Consider the following 22504-nt stretch of genomic DNA (forward strand, 5'->3'; position numbering starts at 1 on the left):
GATGTTTGCATCTCTCATGTCTTGTGCCACGGAGCCGTCCATCCAGCACTGGCACAAAAGTTCATGAAGCTCAGTTTTAAGTGTTCCACGAACGCACTTGAGAACTTCAGGCGGAATCCCGTCGTCTCCTGGGGCCTTCCCTGAGGAAAGTGAATCCACTGCTTTCTCAACTTCTTCCACAGTTGGTTCAAGGTCAAGTTCTTCCATGATGGGCAGGAACTTGATTGCATGCAAGGCTTCTACGCTGACCAAGTTCTTTCTGGAGTAGAGTTCGGAGTAATGCTCTACTCAGCGATTCATCTGTTGATCACGGTCTTTAATGATCTCTCCAGTGACTGACTTAAGAGGAGCCGTCCTGTTTTGTGTAGGGCCTGTTGCCTGTTTGATCCCTTCGTACATGCCTCCTATGTTGCCAACAGTGGCCGCAGTCTGGATGCTGGAACAGAGTCGGAGCCAGTAACCGTTAGCACAGCACCTCACAGTTTGTTGAACTCTACTGCGGGCAGTACGGAGGGCCTGTAGGTTCCTTTCTGAGGGCAGGTTTTTGTAGGATGAGAGAGCTCCTCTCTTTTCCTCTACAAGGGGTAAGAGTTCCTCTGCAATGGCCTCGAACCAATCTGCTGACTTGTTCTGCCTCTTACCGAAGGTGGATATGGCAGTTGTAACACGGGACGGTATTGGCTCTACTCTGTCCTTTACCCTGTCCGTGACTATGCTTACTGAAACTTAAACCGAATTCCAAAGGACCCCAGAGTATACTCTATAGCCGAGTCCCACGCTACTTGGTCTTAGCTGTTTGACCGGCTAAGCTTCTATAGCCACGTGACGTCGTACTAGGTTTTCTAGCAAACTCAAGGGATCGTCAAGACACCCTTGGTTTGGTTGCAGGTAGAGAGTTTAAGAGAACACCAACTCCTACTCAGGTTAAACGCCTCCTAGACAAAAGTACTCAGGACACACGGAACAAAGTTGCTTATGTTGTCCAAGTGTTTAACGAGCTTAAATGTTACCTTAATTCCCTTGACACTTAACCATGGCTCATCAAACAAAAACAATTAAGTTTCTTTCTTGGAATATTCGAAGTGTTAATCTTCGGATAAATGACGTAATCTTGTATGCTAAAATGAGAGACGTGGATGTGATGTGTTTACAGGAACCATATACGTCCACAACTATCAAGAAGGTCCCACCCAGGATACCTGGGTATATAGCATACAACAACAGTATTGGAACTGGTTTACTAACGTATATTAAGAGTGGATTAATCTGTAAACTAATTAAAAATCACAGGAGTGATAGTATACATTATCAAAAATTCAAATTACAAACTGCAAATAGCCATTTCCTACTGTATAACATATATGGACGATGTAGTGTACTTAAAGCAGACCTGCTACCGACACCTACAGGTAACACAGCTATGTTATGTATGGGTGACTTTAATGCTCGTCACACTGCTCTTGGTGACGTTCAGTGTAACAATAATGGAAGGGTCTTCTTGAAATACCTTAATGATCATAATATTACTGTGTATGATACTGATAAACAGACCCATTTATTGGGGGGTAGGCTGGATTATGTGATTGGATACAGCCTAGTAGATAGCAATGTTAACGTTAAGCTCATCCCAGAACTAGTAAGTGATCATTTTGCAATATATTGTGAATACAATGTGGCGGATATTAGGTCCAGTCCTCATTCTAAAGTTAAAATTAACATTCCAGACAATCTTAAACAGCACTTTAAGGCTTATGTACATAAGTGGTACACTGGGTATACACCTGTATCAGTGGACCACTTTTACAATGATCTTGTCAGTATCATTACCAGTTATTATGATACCTGGGTTAAATCAAGGAAAAAAAAGAACACTCGTTCTTCCTCATGGACAGAGGATCCTATTATTATTGCAGAGCGAGCTAAAGTGCTTCAGCTGCTGGCTGTTATAAACGAGACAAAACAGCTGACAATTTACTTGCATTCCTTAATGCCAACAGAGATTTTCGCGAGCTTAAGGGTCAAGTTAAGGACCCATATTGGGAACAATTCCTACAAAGTATCAATAGAACTACAACATTATCAGAAATGTGGAACAAAATTAAAAACATTACCAAACCTTCAGCCCCAGTTCAGCTTCATCATACTCCTGCAGAATATGCTGACATGCTCCTAGCTCAATGGTCTAGTGTCTCACAAATTTCTTCCTTACCCCCAGATATACAGCAGCATTTAAGACATACCAACATTAACAGAAACTTTAATATTGAAATAGCACGCTCCTCACCAGATTTAACAGATCAGTTTGCTATAACACCCTTTGAATTAACATCAGCATTAGGAAAACCTAAACAAATTGCCCCTGGTGAGGATGGTATAACTTATAACACCTTGAGCTTACTGAATGATGTCCCTAGCCATCCTCTGCTTGACCTCTATCAAATGAGTCTCTCACAAGGTATCTTGCCAAAGAAATGGACACAAAGTCTCATAATACCAGTTCCTAAACCTAACTCTCAAAAATTCAGGCCCATTTCCCTTACATCTTGCATGTGTAAAGTCTTGGAGAGAATTGTTCTCAATCGTGTCATGTTTCAGGTCAAAGAAAAACTGGCCCCAAACCTATATGGGTTCATGCCCAAGTGTAGCACACAAACATGCTTTGCTGAATATTTTGTACACTCCCAGGATGGGACACAGGCAACCTTTATTGACCTAAAGTCAGCTTTCGATGTAGCGAATGGCAAAATAATATTAGAGCAACTTGCTGAATTTGGAATCAAAGGTAATCTTCCGAGTTGGATAAAGAGCTACCTATCCAACAGGCGTGCTAGTGTCCTATTTAAAGGAGTTAAAAGTACAAGAACAGATGCATTCGAACTAGGCACACCTCAAGGTGGTGTCCTAAGCCCTATGCTCTTCAATATACTTATGCACAAACTTATCCATGACATACCTGTACAACCTACGGAAACTGTTATATGTTATGCTGATGATATTTGCACACAGTAAACCAAGGCTACAAGTGTTACTTGATGCATTCTCCAAGAAAGTAGTAGAATGTGGCCTCATAATCTCTGTTGATAAAACAAGGGTTCTTATTCCCCATTCTCTTCATGTTAACTATACTATTAATGGAATGCCCGTGGAGACTTGCGAGTCTTATAAATATCTTGGAGTCGAGGTTAATGATACAAATCTCGTCAGCAACCTGGGCAAAAAACTAGTTGAGCGTCTTAAACCTCTCAAAACTCTTGTTGGCAAAGGATTTGGCATTAACATAAAATATGCTCGTAGTTTTCATATTGCCTTTACACGATCTGTTGTTGATTATTATGCCTTGCATCTTCTTAATTTTTCTCCTAAACAATTACAAGGCCTAGATGTAGTACAGAATGATGCCATGCGCATCATCCTGGGTTGTCCTAGAACTGTCAGAATTGTTAACATGAGAAAGGAACTAAACTTACCTTCCATTTACGAAAGAATAGTTCTACTTAGTACTATGTTTTGCGCCAAAACTTTGAAAAATAATGGTCCCCCCAGCTCTATTCAAATTAAATTGAGATCCATTCTAAACAATTCTGACTGTTCCCTCAATCCGCCGCAAAAAGCTCCCTACAGTGTGTGGCTCAGTTGTTGTGCCTATAAGCTTCAGAAACTGAATGTGTCTCTTAACCCCGATAAAACTGTTCACTATATTCCCCCTTGGAAAGATGTGGAGGTCTCTCTGCATTATACTCCCATCAGTGTAAAATAAATGTATAACACTGACATTTTGAGATGTATAACATTAGAAGCTATTGACAGTCATCTTCAAATTCTCAAACCGACTGAATCCTATGCCTTTACTGATGGCTCTGTGCAGTTAGGCACTGGTAGAACAGGTTGTGCATGTGCAGTGTATAAAGGGAATGAAATAATCATGACTAGTACACAGAGATTGAACAACTGGGCAAGCACGACACAGACCGAGCTATTGGGTATTTATCTAGCCACTGAATACCTTAAGCTCAATGGTGGTGGAGTTATTTTCTGTGACTCTAAAAGTGCTCTGCAGTCCTTAAATAACCCATCACAATGTATGTTGGAAGTAGCTTGTAATATTAAATGGAATGTAATTTTTGCCAATGATAATAACTCTTGTATAAAATTTGTGTGGATCCCATCCCATGTTGGAGTTGGAAAACATGACTTTGTAGATCGATTGGCCAATGAGGCTTGTAGGAAAGAAAACATTGATTATGACTTTGGACTATGTAATGCAATTATTAACATACAAATTAAAGAAATTACTTCAGATTTAGAAGAACTAAGAAATGCCCAGAGGTCTGAAAGCTGCAGTATTAAAAGTTATGACAAGTTTTGTAATAATAGGTATTTGAATGGTCAGCACAGAAACCGAACCAGGCAGTGTGATGTAGTCATTGCGCGAATTCGCCTTGGCTATAGACACATCTGGCAGGTTAGTGAGGCTGAGCCACTACCAGAATACTCAGATTGTAAATTCTGTGATAAACCTTTAATGCATTCACTAGAACACTATATTGTTGAATGTGAAACCGTAAAGGACTTTAGACCTCCTGGCCTCTTGTACCACCAACTGTGTAACTATTTTATTGACTCAGGTGTTCTGGACGACATCCTAACAATTTATCCAAAATTTGCTTGTCCATTTTAAAGAATGAAGAACAATTTTTATTTATATCACTTTTAAGCTGCATCACTTATGAACCATCCCTGCTCTTGTGTGGCAGTGCACAATATAAAGTTGTTTTCACATATCCATACATTAAAACATTGATTGTAACCATTATATATATGTGCTTCAGCCTACAGTTTAGACCTATTGTCTTATGTATGACCCTCTGCCCTGCATGACAGTGAATACCAGCATTATCCTCACTTTAATAAGACTTTATCAAAATCCTCAGATTAGGCAAAATTGTAATTATTTTTGTCAATAAAGATGTTAATAATAATAATCAACTGAGAAAATCAAAGAGTGACCGCCCAGAGCCATGCTGGCCGGGAGCGACACTATATCCACCTCTATGAGTCAGCTGACTCCTCTCTTTCAAATATCTCAAGCTCATATACAGACATATCTCGATCACGAACTTCTAATTCATATATCAACAAAATAAAGACTATAATACACAACCTTACATAATAATACATATCAATAATTCAGTACATTAAAGATTATATCATGATATAAAAATATTTGAACAAAGAATTCATATTAGCAAGACATGGTAACACTGGCGGGAGAGGGGAGGAGGGGTTAAGGGAGGATTTCAAGACGTCTGCCCACCAGCCATTATACACAAGTATACATGAATACAATATAAAGTATATATACATGTGTATCAAAACCATGTCTATGTGGTATACATCTCACAGTGCCAAAATCTAATTTAATGTTAGAGGACAATGTAATGAACAATAATGAAAGGGAAATTACACAGTATACATGACAGTAATACATTCGAGACCTAAATTTATACATTCTCCATCATAGTTCACATATTTCCTATACAGCATTATGTAGCATTCCATAATATAAGCATATACGGATGTTTTTCAAGCTACATGTCATTAGGCTACTGCTATTCACTAAACTTCTAATATATATCCACAAATACATGGCAAGGACTTATGGCACAGAAATATAATATACATAGATATATGTGGCATACATTGGCAATACACATTTAATACTAGTGTGTTGACGAAAAGAGAATAACTACATAAATTAATATTCGTGATACTAGGCTAATCAGCCAAGACATCACTATACAGCTTGAGCACATCATACACCAGCTAAAGTATGATCATACTGGTGTATGTGTGGTCATAACACCACCTCACACCCATATGGTAATATCACAACACACCATGGTCGAGTATAGTAATATCACAACACACCATGGTCCAGTATGGTAATATCACAACACACCATAGACCAGTATGGTAATATCACAACACACCATGGACCAGTATGGTAATATCACACACCATGGTCCAGTATGGTAATATCACAACACACCATGGTCCAGTATGGTAATATCACAACACACCATGGGCCTATGGTAATATCACAACACACCATGGACCAGTATGGTAATATCACACACCATGGTCCAGTATGGTAATATCCCAACACACCATGGTCCAGTATGGTAATATCACAACACACCATGGACCAGTATGGTAATATCACAACACACCATGGACCAGTATGGTAATATCACAACACACCATGGACCAGTATGGTAATATCACAACACACCATGAACCAGTATGGTAAAATCACAACACACTGTAACACGGGTAAAGGGTTCTCTTCTTAATCTTTCCTTCTCTTCCCCCTCTACCCGCATTCTTACTTTTTATTCTCTACAAGGGACTCCAAAACTTTTACCAAAGCCAACTCCACGCCATGTGGTCCTAAGACGATTGACCGACTTAGGATTCTACAACCCGTATGACGTGACCTAGGCTTTGAGCAAAACTCTAGAGTCGCCTCCGCCGCCACCACCAGACCAGTAACACAGAGTAATGATCGAGGTCTGGATTGATCATGCTAATTAATCAACCTTGGGGCTTGATCCCCACTATAACCGATGACCTTGAGTGTGGAATAAACTACACGGTAATGATGAATTCCGATTCGATGTTAGAATCGGCGCCCAATCCAACTTTACCTCGTGTGGACCACGTGACCAGGACAAGTTCACATAACACATGGAAATAATAAAATGCAAATTATTAACTAATTAATTTATTAAAAGAAACTAAAACAAAATCTAAATATGTTCACTCCCTGTCACTTTAACACTCCCTACTTGACCTGAATGGCAAATGAGAAGACTATCCCTATAATTAACAATAGCAACTATACCTCCATGTTTTACCAGCTAAAGATGTTGGGCTGGTCTTGGGGAGAGGTAAGATGGTTGACCTCTCCCAGTTGATCTGGAGTCCACACTGATCTGTCCTCGTCTGGTCTAGCCCAGACTAGAGCATTGTATTGTTCCGCATAGACTAAGTTTTACCAAGTTACTTAGCCAGGTTTAAGTTATAACAATTAACCTCTGTTGTACTTAATTGATCCAGACTGGTTGAATTATTTTACTGAAATTAAATTACACAAGCATCTAACGGCAGAGCTGTTCCCGATCCCCAAAATGGTTAATTGAACTTTGAGAAATAGTAGACATGTCAACCCTGATGACCTATGACCGCCGGTCACTCCGCCTTACAACTTAGATCTGATTCGTGACGTCACTGATGGTGACTTAATTCAATAATTAGAAAACTCTTGATATTGTAACCAGGAATATTATACAATACAATTTTAATACAAAATGAATAAAGGCTAATTTCTCTAAATTACTGAATACTATAGGATGGTTCATTATACAAAACTCTGAACAAAGATGCCCGCCATTTGTGACTCAGACCTGCTAATCCCCAGGGGAATGTGCGTTGAGAGGTCAGGTCTCTACCCGAAACTTCTGGAACCTTCTGGAATAATTCTTACAACAGCCTAGTTTGTTACAACACCATGGTCCAGTATGGAAATATCACAACACACCATGGACCAGTATGGTAATATCACAACACACCATGGTTCAGTATGGTAATATCACAACACACCATGGGCCAGTATGGTAATACCACAACACACCATGAACCAGTATGGTAATACCACAACACACCATGGACCAGTATAGTAATATCACAACACACCATGGACCAGTATGGTAATATCACAACACACCATGGACCAGTATGGTAATATCACAACACACCATGGTCCAGTATGGTAATATGACAACACACCATGGTCCAGTATGGTAATATCACAACACACCATGGACCAGTATAGTAATATCACAACACACCATGGACCAGTATGGTAATATCACAACACACCATGGTCCAGTATGGTAATATCACAACACACCATGGACCAATATGGTAATATCACAACACACCATGGTCCAGTATGGTAATATCACAACACACCATGGACCAGTATGGTAATATCAAAACACACCATGGACCAGTATGGTAATATCACAACACACCATGGACCAGAATGGTAATATCACAACACACCATGGTCCAGTATGGTAATATCACAACACACCATGGTCCAGTATGGTAATATCACAACACCCCATGGTCCAGTATGGTAATATGACAACACACCATGGTCCAGTATGGTAATATCACAACACACCATGGTCCAGTATGGTAATATCACAACACACCATGGACCAGTATGGTAATATGACAACACACCATGGTCCGGTATGGTAATATCACAACACACCATGGACCAGTATGGTAATATCACAACACACCATGGACCAGTATGGTAATATCACAACACACCATGGTCCAGTATGGTAATATCACAACACACCATGGACCAGTATGGTAATATCACAACACACCATGGACCAGTATGGTAATATCACAACACACCATGGTCCAGTATGGTAATATCACAACACACCATGGTCCAGTATGGTAATATCACAACACACCATGGACCATGGACCAGTATGGTAATATCACAACACACCATGGTCCAGTATGGTAATATCACAACACACCATGGACCAGTATGGTAATATCACAACACACCATGGTCCAGTATGGTAATATCACAACACACCATGGACCAGTATGGTAATATCACAACACACCATGGAACAGTATGGTAATATCACAACACACCATGGTCCAGTATGGTAATATGACAACACACCATGGTCCAGTATGGTAATATCACAACACACCATGGACCAGTATGGTAATATCACAACACACCATGGTCCAGAATGGTAATATCACAACACATCATGGTCCAGTATGGTAATATCACAACACAAAATGGTCCAGTATGGTAATATCACAACACACCATGGGCCAGTATGGTAATATCACAACACACCATGGTCCAGTATGGTAATATCACAACACACCATGGACCAGTATGGTAATATCACAACACACCATGGAACAGTATGGTAATATCACAACACACCATGGTCCAGTATGGTAATACCACAACACACCATGGTCCAGTATGGTAATATCACAACACACCATGGTCCAGTATGGTAATATCACAACACACCATGGACCAGTACGGTAATATCACAACACACCATGGACCAGTATGGTAATATCACAACACACCATGGAACAGTATGGTAATATCACAACACACCATGGTCCAGTATGGTAATATCACAACACACCATGGACCAGTATGGTAATATCACAACACACCATGGACCAGTATGGTAATATCACAACACACCATGGACCAGTATGGTAATATCACAACACACCATGGACCAGTATGGTAATATCAAAACACACCATGGACCAGTATGGTAATATCACAACACACCATGGACCAGTATGGTAATATCAAAACACACCATGGAACAGTATGGTAATATCAAAACACACCATGGAACAGTATGGTAATATCACAACACACCTGAATGATTGTGAGGTGATGGTAATATAGCTGTGATAGTGAGGCGATATAGCAGTAATAGTATAGTGGTGATATAGCAGTGACACTGAGGTGATTGTGATATGACGGTGATGGTGAGGTGATGGTGATGTGACAGTGATAGCGAGGTAGTGGTGCTGTAGCAGTGATAGTGATATAATAGTGAATGTAAGGAGGAAATATCAGTGTGAGGTAATAATGCAGAGAAAGTGAAATGATGTTGGTGTAGCAGTGATAGTGTTATGTGATAGTGAGCTATTGGTGATATAACAGTGACAACAGCTGTCATATAGTGACACCAGCAATTTGTTACTCAACATGGTCAGTATATGACCCCAAGTGTGGGGCCTGAGGTGATTGTGATATACAGAGGTGATAGTGAAGCTATAGTGATACAGCAATGATAGGTTACAGTACTGAGAATATATAGCATTACTGGTGATACAGCCAGGATTGTCAGGTATATGATACCAAAGTATAATACCAAAGTGTTAAATACCAAAGATAGTGAAGTTATGATGATATAGTGATAAAGGTGAGTCCTTAAATTACATTGTCATCAAAACACGCAGTCCATGGTGATGCAGGAGTGATGGTGATGGTGGTGGTACAGTGAACTAGAGTGGCAGCACAACACCACAGTACTGATAGTGATGGTACAGTGTACTAGAGTGGCAGCACAACACCACAGTAGTGATGGTACAGTGAACTAGAGTGGCAGCACAACGCCACAGTAGTGATGGTGGTGGTGCAGTGAACTAGAGTGGCAGCACAACACCACAGAAGTGATAGTGATGGTACAGTGTACTAGAGTGGCAGCACAACACCACAGTAGTGATTGTGGAGGAGGTACAGTGAACTAGAGTGGCAGCACAACACCACAGTAGTGATGGTGGTGGTACAGTGAACTAGAATGGCAGCACTACACAACAGTGGTGATGGTACAGTGAACTAGAGTGGCAGCACTACACCACAGTAGTGATGGTGATGGTACAGTGAACTAGAGTAGCAGGTCAACACCACAGTAGTGATGGTGGTGGTACAGTGAACTAGAGTGGCAACACAACACCACAGTAGTGATTGTTGAGGAGGTACAGTGAACTAGAGTGGCAGCACAACACCACAGTAGTGATGGTGATGGAACAGTGAACTAGAGTGGCAACACAACACCACAGTAGTGATGGTGGTGGAACAGTGAACTAGAGTGGCAGCACAACACCAAAGTAGTGATAGTGATGGTACAGTGAACTAGATTGGCAGCACAACACCAAAGAAGTGATGGTGATGGTATAGTGAACTAGAGTGGCAGAACAACACCACAGTAGTGATGGTACAGTGAACTAGAGTGGCAACACAACACCACAGTAGTGATTGTTGAGGAGGTACAGTGAACTAGAGTGGCAACACAACACCACAGTAGTGATGGTGGTGGAACAGTGAACTAGAGTGGCAACACAACACCACAGTAGTGATTGTTGAGGAGGTACAGTGAACTAGAGTGGCAGCACAACACCACAGTAGTGATGGTGATGGAACAGTGAACTAGATTGGCAGCACAACACCAAAGAAGTGATGGTGATGGTATAGTGAACTAGAGTGGCAGAACAACACCACAGTAGTGATGGTACAGTGAACTAGAGTGGCAGCACAACACCACAGTAGTGATGGTGGTGGTACAGTGAACTAGAGTGGCAGCACAACACCACAGTAGAGATGGTGATGACACAGTGAACTAGAGTGGCAGCACAACACCACAGTAGTGATGGTGATGGTACAGTGAACTAGAGTGGCAGCTCAACACCACAGTAGTGATGGTACAGTGAACTAGAGTGGCAGCACAACACCACAATAGTGACAGTGATGGTACAGTGAACTAGAGTGGCAGCACAACATCACAGTAGTGATGGTGATGTGTTGTAATCCACAAGTTAGTAGGAATTATTAGCTAGAGGATCATTACTACAACACTTAACGAATGATGATTGGAAGTACATGTAAGTAGACAGACTATGGATCACATATCGAAGAAAGGTCAATGGATTAAGACCGAAGCTGTTTACCCAAATTAATAATTCCTGGAAAGAGGAATTATTCTTCGTCAGGCTTCTAGGATCAAGGTTACCGCTCTAGGGATAAGGTTAATCGGATTATACCTTCCTTGAGAGGCAGGGTGAAATGTTTGAGGCCATGGCTGACTCTAGTCAGTCTGATTGTGGGAGTTGAACTGGCAAGTCCTCTGGATCCCCGTTTGCGGCAGCAGCGAAGTGTAGCAGTCAGCTATGCGAGAGCCTGTTGTGATCTTAGTGACCAAGTTACGTCTGCAGTATGTGAGTATTGAATGTAAGACTAATTGGGTGTGGAGCGTTGTAGTAATCATTCCGTATTAGGGACTTAGGCGGAAGTTACGAGTGTGGGTGGTGATAGCGGAGGTCAAGTGGTCTATGGGTATTGGAAGTGTATTGACCTAATAGAGTATGTTAATATGTATTTATTTGTCAGAGTCTATTCTTGTAATTAAATGACAAAACCCGACGGCCTTTAAATACCTTCCATATGTTCATTCATTGTGTTCCAGTACAAACCGAGTGGTACGCCTCAAGGGTCTGGTGTGTGTAGGAGTACACGGTGGTAGTAACGGTTGCTGAGGCAAGGTGTTATGTGTTGTGTATTCGCTGTGTTCGGAATGAACCGGGGTTCAGCATCACGACAGATGGTACAGTAAATTAGAGTGGCAGCACAACACCACAGTAGTGATGGTGGTGGTACAGTGAACTAGAGTGGCAGCACAACACCACAGTAGTGATGGTGGTGGTACAGTGAACTAGAGTGGCAACACAACACCACAGTAGTGATGGTGGTGGTACAGTGAACTAGAGTGGCAGCACAACACCACAGTAGTGATGGTACAGTGAACTAGAGTGGCAGCATAACACCACAGTAGTGATGGTGGTGGTACAGTGAACTAGAGTGGCAACACAACACCACAGTAGTGATGGTGATGATACAGTGAACTAGAGTGGCAGCACAACACCACAGTAGTGATGGTGGTGGTACAGTGAACTAGAGTGGCAGCACAACACCACAGTAGTGATGGTGGTGGTACAGTGAACTAGAGTGGCAGCACAACACCACAGTAGTGATGGTGGTGGTACAGTGAACTAGAGTGGCAGCACAACACCACAGTTGTGATGGTGGTGGTACAGTGAACTAGAGTGGCAGCACAACACCACAGTAGTGATGGTGATGGTACAGTGAACTAGAGTGGCAGCACACCACCACAGTAGTGATGGTGGTGGTACAGTGAACTAGAGTGGCAGCACAACACCACAGTAGTGATGGTGGTGGTACAGTGAACTAGAGTGGCAGCACAACACCACAGTAGTGATGGTGGTGGTACAGTGAACTAGAGTGGCAGCACAACACCACAGTTGTGATGGTGGTGGTACAGTGAACTAGAGTGGCAGCACAACACCACAGTAGTGATGGTGATGGTACAGTGAACTAGAGTGGCAGCACAACACCACAGTAGTGATGGTGGTGGTACAGTGAACTAGAGTGGCAGCACAACACCACAGTCCACCACAGTCACCTCCGTAATGTTACTGTGGTTGACTGCTGCCCTCATCACGTCCAGGCCGCTCACCACATGACCGAAGACACATGGACACCGATCACCACCCTGGTCGTCCCCGGTGGTGATGGCGAACTGGGCACTCCTGGATCTCCCCGGCACATACCTGGCCCCCACAGCTCCTGAACGGCCTGACGCCCGGTAAAACCCCCCGAGTGAAAGCAGTGGGGCTCCTCCCTTACCATCATTTCTCTCGTAGTCTCCGCCCACCACACACTCCCCCGGCTGACCCTTGTCCCTCACCTCCAACAGTTTAGTGTTGCGGTAGGTGTGGCCCCGCTGGCCCGTACACAACAACACAAACTGTCTGGCCAGCGGAGTGTCAGGGGTCAGCCGGATGGTGACCCGCCCTCTTGTTGACCCCGCCCACCCGAGGTCAAGGAACGCCAGGGTGCAGGAGGGCTCCAGCACGCCCACAACCTCACTCTCCTGCAGGAAATGAAATAAATCATGCTGATAACTGTATAACAAAATGTTATCATATTAGTTATCATAAATCAGTAAGTCAGTAATGTCAGTAAGACTAGTGGGTGTAATAAAGTAACCTGGAGGGTGTGGGCGTGGGCGGGCGTGGGCTGACTCGGGAGTGAGTGGAGGTACAGCTGTCCGTCTTGTAGAGTTATCCTGGCAGAGCGGCGGCCATCTTGGTCTTCCTGGACGGCCAACACCCGGCCAGCCACCAACAGCCTCTTGACGGGCTCCCTCATCCTGCGGAGGTCCTCAACCTGTGGACAGTGTCAGCCCAATTATCACCTGTGATCAGTGTCAGCCCCATTATCATAAGTGGTCAGTGTCAGCCCCATTATCACCTGTGGTCAGTGTCAGCCCCATTATGACCTGTGGACAGTGTCAGCACCATTATCACCTGTGGACAGTGTCAGCCCCATTATCAACCATGGGCAGTGTCAGCCCCATTATCACCTGTGGACAGTTTCAGCCCCGTTATCACCTGTGGACAGTGTCAGCCCCATTATCACCTGTGGACAGTGTCAGCCCCATTATCACCTGTGGTCAGTGTCAGCCCCATTATCAACCATGGGCAGTGTCAGCCCCATTATCACCTGTGGTCAGTGTCAGCCCCATTATGACCTGTGGACAGTGTCAGCACCATTATCACCTGTGGACAGTGTCAGCCCCATTATCAACCATGGGCAGTGTCAGCCCCATTATCACCTGTGGACAGTGTCAGCCCCGTTATCACCTGTGGACAGTGTCAGCCCCATTATCACCTGTGGACAGTGTCAGCCCCATTATCAACCATGGGCAGTGTCAGCCACATTATCACCTGTGGTCAGTGTCAGCCCCATTATAACCTGTGGTCAGTGTCAGCCCCATTATCACCTGTGGTCAGTGTCAGCCCCATTATCAACCATGGGCAGTGTCAGCCCCATTATCACCTGTGGTCAGTGTCAGCCCCATTATCACCTGTGGTCAGTGTCAGCCCCATTATCACCTGTGGTCAGTGTCAGCCCCATTATCACCTTTGGTCAGTGTCAGTCCAATTATCACCTGTGGTCAGTGTCAGCCCCATTATCAACCATGGGCAGTGTCAGCCCCATTATCACCTGTGGACAGTGTCAGCCCCATTATCACCTGTGGACAGTGTCAGCCCCATTATCAACCATGGGCAGTGTCAGCCCCATTATCACCTGTGGTCAGTGTCAGCCCCATTATCACCTGTGGTCAGTGTCAGCCCCATTATCACCTGTGGTCAGTGTCAGCCCCATTATCAACCATGGGCAGTGTCAGCCCCATTATCACCTGTGGTCAGTGTCAGCCCCATTATCACCTGTGGTCAGTGTCAGCCCCATTATCACCTGTGGTCAGTGTCAGCCCCATTATCACCTGTGGTCAGTGTCAGCCCCATTATCACCTGTGGTCAGAGTCAGCCCCATTATTAACCATGGGCAGTGTCAGCCCCATTATCACCTGTGGTCAGTGTCAGCCCCATTACCACCTGTGGTCAGTGTCAGTCCCATTATCAACCATGGGCAGTGTCAGCCCCATTATCACCTGTGGTCAGTGTCAGCACCATTATCACCCGTGGTCAGTGTCAGCCCCATTATCACCTGTGGTCAGTGTCAGCCCCATTACCACCAGTGGTCAGTGTCAGCCCCATTATCACCTGTGGTCAGTGTCAGCCCCATTATCACCTGTGGTCAGTGTCAGCACCATTATCACCTGTGGTCAGTGTCAGCTCCATTATCACCTGTGGTCAGTGACAGCCCCATTATCACCTGTGGTCAGTGTCAGCCCCATTATCACCTGTGGTCAGTGTCAGCCCCATTATCACATGTGGTCAGTGTCAGCCCCATTATCACATGTGGTCAGTGTCAGCCCCATTATCACCTGTGGTCAGTGTCAGCCCCATTATCAACCATGGGCAGTGTCAGCCCCATTATCAACCATGGGCAGTGTCAGCCCCATTATCACCTGTGGTCAGTGTCAGCCCCGTTATCACCTGTGGACAGTGTCAGCCCCGTTATCACCTGTGGACAGTGTCAGCCCCATTATCACCTGTGGACAGTGTCAGCCGCATTATCACCTGTGGTCAGTGTCAGCTCCATTATCACCTGTGGTCAGTGTCAGCCCAATTATCACCTGTGGTCAGTGTCAGCCCCATTATCATCTGTGGACAGTGTCAGCCCCATTATCACCTGTGGTCAGTGTCAGCCCCATTATCACCTGTGGACAGTGACAACTCCATTATCACCTGTGGTCAGTGTCAGCCCCATTATCATCTGTGGAAAGTGTCAGCCCTATTATCACATGTGGAGTGTCAGCCCCATTATCACCTGTGGACAGTGTCAGCCCCATTATCACCTGTGGTCAGTGTCAGCCCCATTATCACATGTGGAGTGTCAGCCCCATTATCATTTGTGGTCAGTGTCAGCCCCATTATCACCTGTGGTCAGTGTCAGCCCCATTATCACCTGTGGACAGTGTCAGCACCATTATCACCCGTGGTCAGCGTCAGCCCCATTATCACCTGTGGTCAGTGTCAGCCCCATTATCACCTGTGGTCAGTGTCAGCCCCATTATCACCTGTGGTCAGTGTCTGCCCCATTATCACCTGTGGTCAGTGTCAGCCCCATTATCACCTGTGGTCAGTGTCAGCACCATTATCACCTGTGGTCAGTGTCAGCCCCATTATCACATGTGGAGTGTCAGCCCCATTATCATTTGTGGTCAGTGTCAGCCCCATTATCACCTGTGGTCAGTGTCAGCCCCATTATCACCTGTGGACAGTGTCAGCACCATTATCACCCGTGGTCAGCGTCAGCCCCATTATCACCTGTGGTCAGTGTCAGCCCCATTATCACCTGTGGTCAGTGTCAGCCCCATTATCACCTGTGGTCAGTGTCAGCCCCATTATCACCTGTGGACAGTGTCAGCCCCATTATCACCTGTGGTCAGTGTCAGCACCATTATCACCTGTGGTCAGTGTCAGCCCCATTATCACCTGTGGTCACTGTCAGCCCCATTATCACCAGTGGGCAGTGTCAGCCACATTATCACCAGTGGGCAGTGTCAGCCCCATTATAACCTGTGGACAGTGTCAGCCCCATTATCACCTGTGGACAGTGTCAGTCCCTTTATCACCTGTTGACAGTGTCAGCCTCGTTATCACCTGTGGACAGTGTCAGCCTCGTTATCACCTGTGGACAGTGTCAGCCCCGTTATCACCTGTGGACAGTGTCAGTCCCATTATCACCTACGGTCAGTGTCAGCCCCATTATCACCTGTGGTCAGTGTCAGCCCCAATATCACCTGTGGTCAGTGTCAGCCCCATTATCACCTGTGGTCAGTGTCAACCCCATTATCACCTGTGGTCAGTGTCAGTGCCATTAGCCAGCCCCCCTTTACTGGCAGGGGGTTGATCCTGGACCTGTAGCTTCAGCCCCTCTCTACTGGCAGGGAGGTTGGTGCTGGACCTGTAGTTCCAGCCCCCCTCTAGTGGCAGGGAGGTTGGTGCTGGACCTGTAGCTCCAGCCCCCCTCTACTGGCAGGGGGTTGGTGCTGGACCTGTAGGTCCAGCCCCCCTCTACTGGCTGGGGATAGGTGCTGGACCTGTAGCTCCAGCCCCCCTCTACTGGCTGGGGATTGGTGCTGGACCTGTAGCTCCAGCCCCGCTCTACTGGCAGGGGGATGGTGCTCGACCTGTAGCTCCAGCCCCCCTCTACTGGCTGGGGATTGGTGCTGGACCTGTAGCTCCAACCCCCTCTCCTCTACTGGAAGGGGTTAGTGATAGATCTGTAGTTCCAGCCCCCCTTCTCTACTGGCAGGGGGTTGGTGCTAGACCTGTAGCTCCAGCCCCACTCTACTCACAGGGAGTTGGTGCTAGACCTGTAGCTTCAGCTCCCCTCTAATGGCAGGGGGTTGGTGCTGGACCTGTAGCTCCAGCCCCCCCTCTACTGGCAGGGGGTTGGTGCTGGACCTGGAGCTCCAGCCCCCTTCTACTGGCAGGGGGTTGGTGCTGGACCTGTAGCTCCAGCCCCCTTCTACTGGCAGGGGGTGTGCGCTGGACGTGTAGCCCCAGCCCACCTCTACTAGCAGGGGGTTGGTGCTGGACCTGTAGCTCCAGCCCACCTCTACTGGCAAGGGGTTGGTGCTGGACCTGCAAATCCAGCCCCCCTCTACTGGCAGGGGTTTGTTGTTGGACCTGTAGCTTCAGCCCCCTCTACTGGCAGGGGGTTGGTGCTGGACCTGTAGCTCCAGCCCCCTCTACTGGCAGGAGGTTGGTTCTGGACCTGTAGCTCCAGCCCCCTCTACTGGCAGGGGGTTGGTGCTGGACCTGTAAATCCAGCCCCCTCTACTGGCAGAGGGTTGGTGCTGGACCTGTAGCTCCAGCCCCCTCTACTGGCAGGTGATTAGTGCTGGACCTGTCGCTCCCGCCCCCCTCTATTGGCAGGGGGTTGGTGCTGGATCTGTAGCTCCAGCCCCCCTCTACTGGCAGGGGGTTGGTGCTGGACCTGTAGCTCCAGCCCCCCCCTCTACTGGCAGAGGGTTGGTGCTAGACCTGTAGCCCCAACCGCCCCCCTCTCTAATGGCAGGGTGTTGGTACTGGACCTGTAGCTCCAGCCCCCCCCCCCCTAATGGCAGGGTGTTGGTGCTGGACCTGTAGCTCTAGCCCCCCTCTACTGCCAGGGGGTTAGTGCTGGATCTGTAGCTCCAGCCCCCCTCTACTAGCAGGTGATTTGTGCTGGACCTGTCGCTCCAGCCCCCCTCTACTGGCAGGGGGTTGGTGCTGCATCTGTAAATCCAGCCCTCTCTACTGGCAGAGGGTTGGTTCTGTACCTGTAACTCCAGCCCCCCTCTACTGGCAGGTGATTAGTGCTGGACCTGTAGCTCCAGCCCCCTCTCTACTGACAGGGGGTTGGTGCTAGACCTGTAGCTCCAGCCCCCCTTTAATGGTAGAGGGTTGGTGCTGGACCTGTAGCTCCAGCCCACCTCTACTGGCAGCGGGTTGGTGCTGGACCTGTAGCTCCAGCACCCCTTTCTACTGGCAGGGGGGTTGTTGCTGGACCTGTAGCTCCAGCCCACTTCTACTGGCAGGGGGTTAGTTCTTGACCTGTAGCTGCAGACCACCTCTAATGGCAGGGAGGTTGGTGCTGGACCTGTAGCTCCAGCCTCCTCATCTACTGGCAGGGGGTAGGTGCTGGTCCTTTAGCTCCAGCCCACCTCTACTGGCAGGGGGTTGGTTCTGAACCTGTAGCTCCAGCCCCCCTCTACTGGCAGGGGTTGGTGTTGGACCTGTAGCTTCAGCCCCCTCTACTGGCAGGGGGTTAGAGTTGGACCTGTAGGTCCAGCCCCCCTCTACTGGCAGGGGAAATGGTGTTGGACCTGTAACTCCAGCCCCCCTCTACTGGCAGGTGATTAGTGCTGGACCTGTAGCTCCAGCCCCCTCTCTACTGACAGGGGGTTGGTGCTAGACCTGTAGCTCCAGCCCCCCTTTAATGGCAGAGGGTTGGTGCTGGACCTGTAGCTCCAGCCCACCTCTACTGGCAGCGGGTTGGTGCTGGACCTGTAGCTCCAGCACCCCTTTCTACTGGCAGGGGGGTTGTTGCTGGACCTGTAGCTCCAGCCCACTTCTACTGGCAGGGGGTTAGTTCTTGACCTGTAGCTGCAGACCACCTCTAATGGCAGGGAGGTTGGTGCTGGACCTGTAGCTCCAGCCTCCTCATCTACTGGCAGGGGGTAGGTGCTGGTCCTTTAGCTCCAGCCCACCTCTACTGGCAGGGGGTTGGTTTTGAACCTGTAGCTCCAGCCCCCCTCTACTGGCAGGGGGTTGGTGTTGGACCTGTAGCTTCAGCCCCCTCTACTGGCAGGGGGTTAGAGTTGGACCTGTAGGTCCAGCCCCCCTCTACTGGCAGGGGAAATGGTGTTGGACCTGTAGCTCCAGCCCCCTCTACTTGCAGGAGGGTTGGTGCTGGACCTGTAGCTCCAGCAACCCTCTACTGGCAGGGGGGTTGGTGCTGGACCTGTAGCTACACCCCCCCCCCTCTCTACTGGCAGGAATTGGTGCTGGACCTGTCGCTCCAGCCCCCCTCTACTGGCAGGGGGTTGGTGCTGAACCTGTAGCTCCAGCCCCCCTCTACTGGCAGGTGACTAGTGCTGGATCTGTAGCTCCGGCTCCCCTCTACTGGCAGGGGGGTTGGTGCTAGACCTGTAGCTCCAGCCCCCCCTAATAGCAGGGGGTTGGTGTTGGACCTGTAGCTCGAGCCCCCCTCTACTGGCAGGGGGTTGGTGCTGGACCTGGAGCTCCAGCCCCCTCCACCTGGCATGGGGTTGGTGCTGGACCTGTAGCTCCAGCCCCCCTCTACTGGCAGATGGGTTGGTGCTCGACCTGCAAATCCAGCCCCCCTCTACTGGCAGAGGATTGGTGCTGGACCTGCAGCTAGACCTCACCCCCTCTCTACTGGCAGGGGGTTTGTGTTGGACCTGTAGCTCCAACCCCCCTCTACTGGCAAGGGATTGGTGCGGGACCTGTAGCTCCAGCCCCCCTCTACTGGCAGGTGGTTGGTGCTGGACCTGTAGCGCCAGCCCCCCTCTACTGGCAGGGGGTTGGTGCTGGACCTGTAAATCCAGCCCCCCCTCTACTGGCAGGTGATTAGTGCTGGACCTGTAGCTCCAGCCCCTCTCTACTGACAGGGGGTTGGTGCTAGACCTGTAGCTTCAGCTCCCCTCTAATGGCAGGGGGTTGATGCTGGACCTGTAGCTCCAGCCCCCCCTCTACTGGCAGGGGGTTGGTGCTGGACCTGGAGCTCCAGCCCCCTTCTACTGGCAGGGGGTTGGTGCTGGACCTGTAGCTCCAGCCCCCTTCTACTGGCAGGGGGTTGGCGCTGGACGTGTAGCCCCAGCCCACCTCTACTGGCAGGGGGTTGGTGCTGGACCTGTAGCTCCAGCCCACCTCTACTGGCAAGGGGTTGGTGCTGGACCTGCAAATCCAGCCCCCCTCTACTGGCAGGGGTTTGTTGTTGGACCTGTAGCTTCAGCCCCCTCTACTTGCAGGGGGTTAGAGTTGGACCTGTTGGTCAAGCCCCCCTCTACTGGCAGGGGGGATGGTGTTGGACCTGTAGCTCCAGCCCCATCTACTGGCAGGAGGTTGGTTCTGGACCTGTAGCTCCAGCCCCCTCTACTGGCAGGGGGTTGGTGCTGGACCTGTAAATCCAGCCCCCTCTACTGGCAGAGGGTTGGTGCTGGACCTGTAGCTCCAGCCCCCCTCTACTGGCAGGTGATTAGTGCTGGACCTGTCGCTCCAGCCCCTCTCTACTGGCAGGGGGTTGGTGCTGGATCTCTATCTCCAGCCCCCCTCTACTGGCCGGGGGTTGGTGCTGGACCTGTAGCTCCAGCCCCCCCTCTACTGGCAGAGGGTTGGTGCTAGACCTGTAGCCCCAACCGCCCCCCTCTCTAATGGCAGGGTGTTGGTACTGGACCTGTAGCTCCAGCCCCCCCCCCTAATGGCAGGGTGTTGGTGCTGGACCTGTAGCTCCAGCCCCCCTCTACTGCCAGGGGGTTAGTGCTGGATCTGTAGCTCCAGCCCCCCTCTACTAGCAGGTGATTAGTGCTGGACCTGTCGCTCCAGCCCCCCTCTACTGGCAGGGGGTTGGTGCTGCATCTGTAAATCCAGCCCTCTCTACTGGCAGAGGGTTGGTTCTGTACCTGTAACTACAGCCCCCCTCTACTGGCAGGTGATTAGTGCTGGACCTGTAGCTCCAGCCCCCCTCTACTGACAGGGGGTTGGTGCTAGACCTGTAGCTCCAGCCCCCCTTTAATGGCAGAGGGTTGGTGCTGGACCTGTAGCTCCAGCCCACCTCTACTGGCAGCGGGTTGGTGCTGGACCTGTAGCTCCAGCACCCCCTTCTACTGGCAGGGGGGTTGTTGCTGGACCTGTAGCTCCAGCCCACTTCTACTGGCAGGGGGTTAGTTCTTGACCTGTAGCTGCAGACCACCTCTAATGGCAGGGAGGTTGGTACTGGCCCTGTAGCTCCAGCCTCCTCATCTACTGGCAGGGGGTAGGTGCTGGTCCTTTAGCTCCAGCCCACCTCTACTGGCAGGGGGTTGGTTCTGAACCTGTAGCTCCAGCCCCCCTCTACTGGCAGGGGGTTGGTGTTGGACCTGTAGGTCCAGCCCCCCTCTACTTGCAGGAGGGTTGGTGCTGGACCTGTAGCTCCAGCAACCCTCTACTGGCAGGGGGGTTGGTGCTGGACCTGTAGCTACATCCCCCCCTCTCTATTGGCAGGAATTGGTGCTGGACCTGTCGCTCCAGCCCCCCTCTACTGGCAGGGGGTTGGTGCTGAACCTGTAGCTCCAGCCCCCCTCTACTGGCAGGTGACTAGTGCTGGATCTGTAGCTCCGGCTCCCCTCTACTGGCAGGGGGTTTGGTGCTAGACCTGTAGCTCCAGCCCCCCCTAATAGCAGGGGGTTGGTGCTGGACCTGTAGCTCGAGCCCCCCTCTACTGGCAGGGGGTTGGTGCTGGACCTGGAGCTCCAGCCCCCTTCTACTGGCAGGGGGTTGGTGTTGGATCTGTAGCTCCAGCCCCCCTTTACTGGCAGATGGGTTGGTGCTCGACCTGCAAATCCAGCCCCCCTCTACTGGCAGGGGGTTGGTGCTGGACCTGTACCTCCAGCCCCTGTCTACTGGCAGAGGATTGGTGCTGGACTTGCAGCTAGATCTCACCCCCTCTCTACTGGCAGGGGGTTTGTGTTGGACCTGTAGCTCCAACCCCCCTCTACTGGCAAGGGATTGGTGCGGGACCTGTAGCTCCAGCCCCCCTCTACGGGCAGGTGGTTGGTGCTGGACCTGTAGCTCCAGCCCCCCTCTA

The 22504-nt window shown here is 48.6% G+C and overlaps 1 protein-coding gene across 1 annotated transcript in view; it reads right to left on the minus strand.

The window, feature by feature from the left end:
- Positions 1-11540: 11540 nt before the first annotated feature.
- LOC123751450 (uncharacterized) overlaps positions 11541-22504 on the minus strand; it is a 115009-nt gene continuing 104045 nt past the window's right edge. The window contains exons 5-6 of the mRNA XM_069337920.1: positions 13724-13903; positions 11541-13607 (exon numbers count right to left, since the gene is read on the minus strand). Coding sequence (XP_069194021.1) covers positions 13098-13607; positions 13724-13903 — 690 coding nt within the window. The 3' untranslated portion in view covers positions 11541-13097. The remainder of the gene's footprint in view (positions 13608-13723; positions 13904-22504) is intronic.

The sequence above is a fragment of the Procambarus clarkii genome, chromosome 38, assembly GCF_040958095.1.
Source record: "Procambarus clarkii isolate CNS0578487 chromosome 38, FALCON_Pclarkii_2.0, whole genome shotgun sequence".
NCBI lineage: Eukaryota > Metazoa > Arthropoda > Malacostraca > Decapoda > Cambaridae > Procambarus > Procambarus clarkii.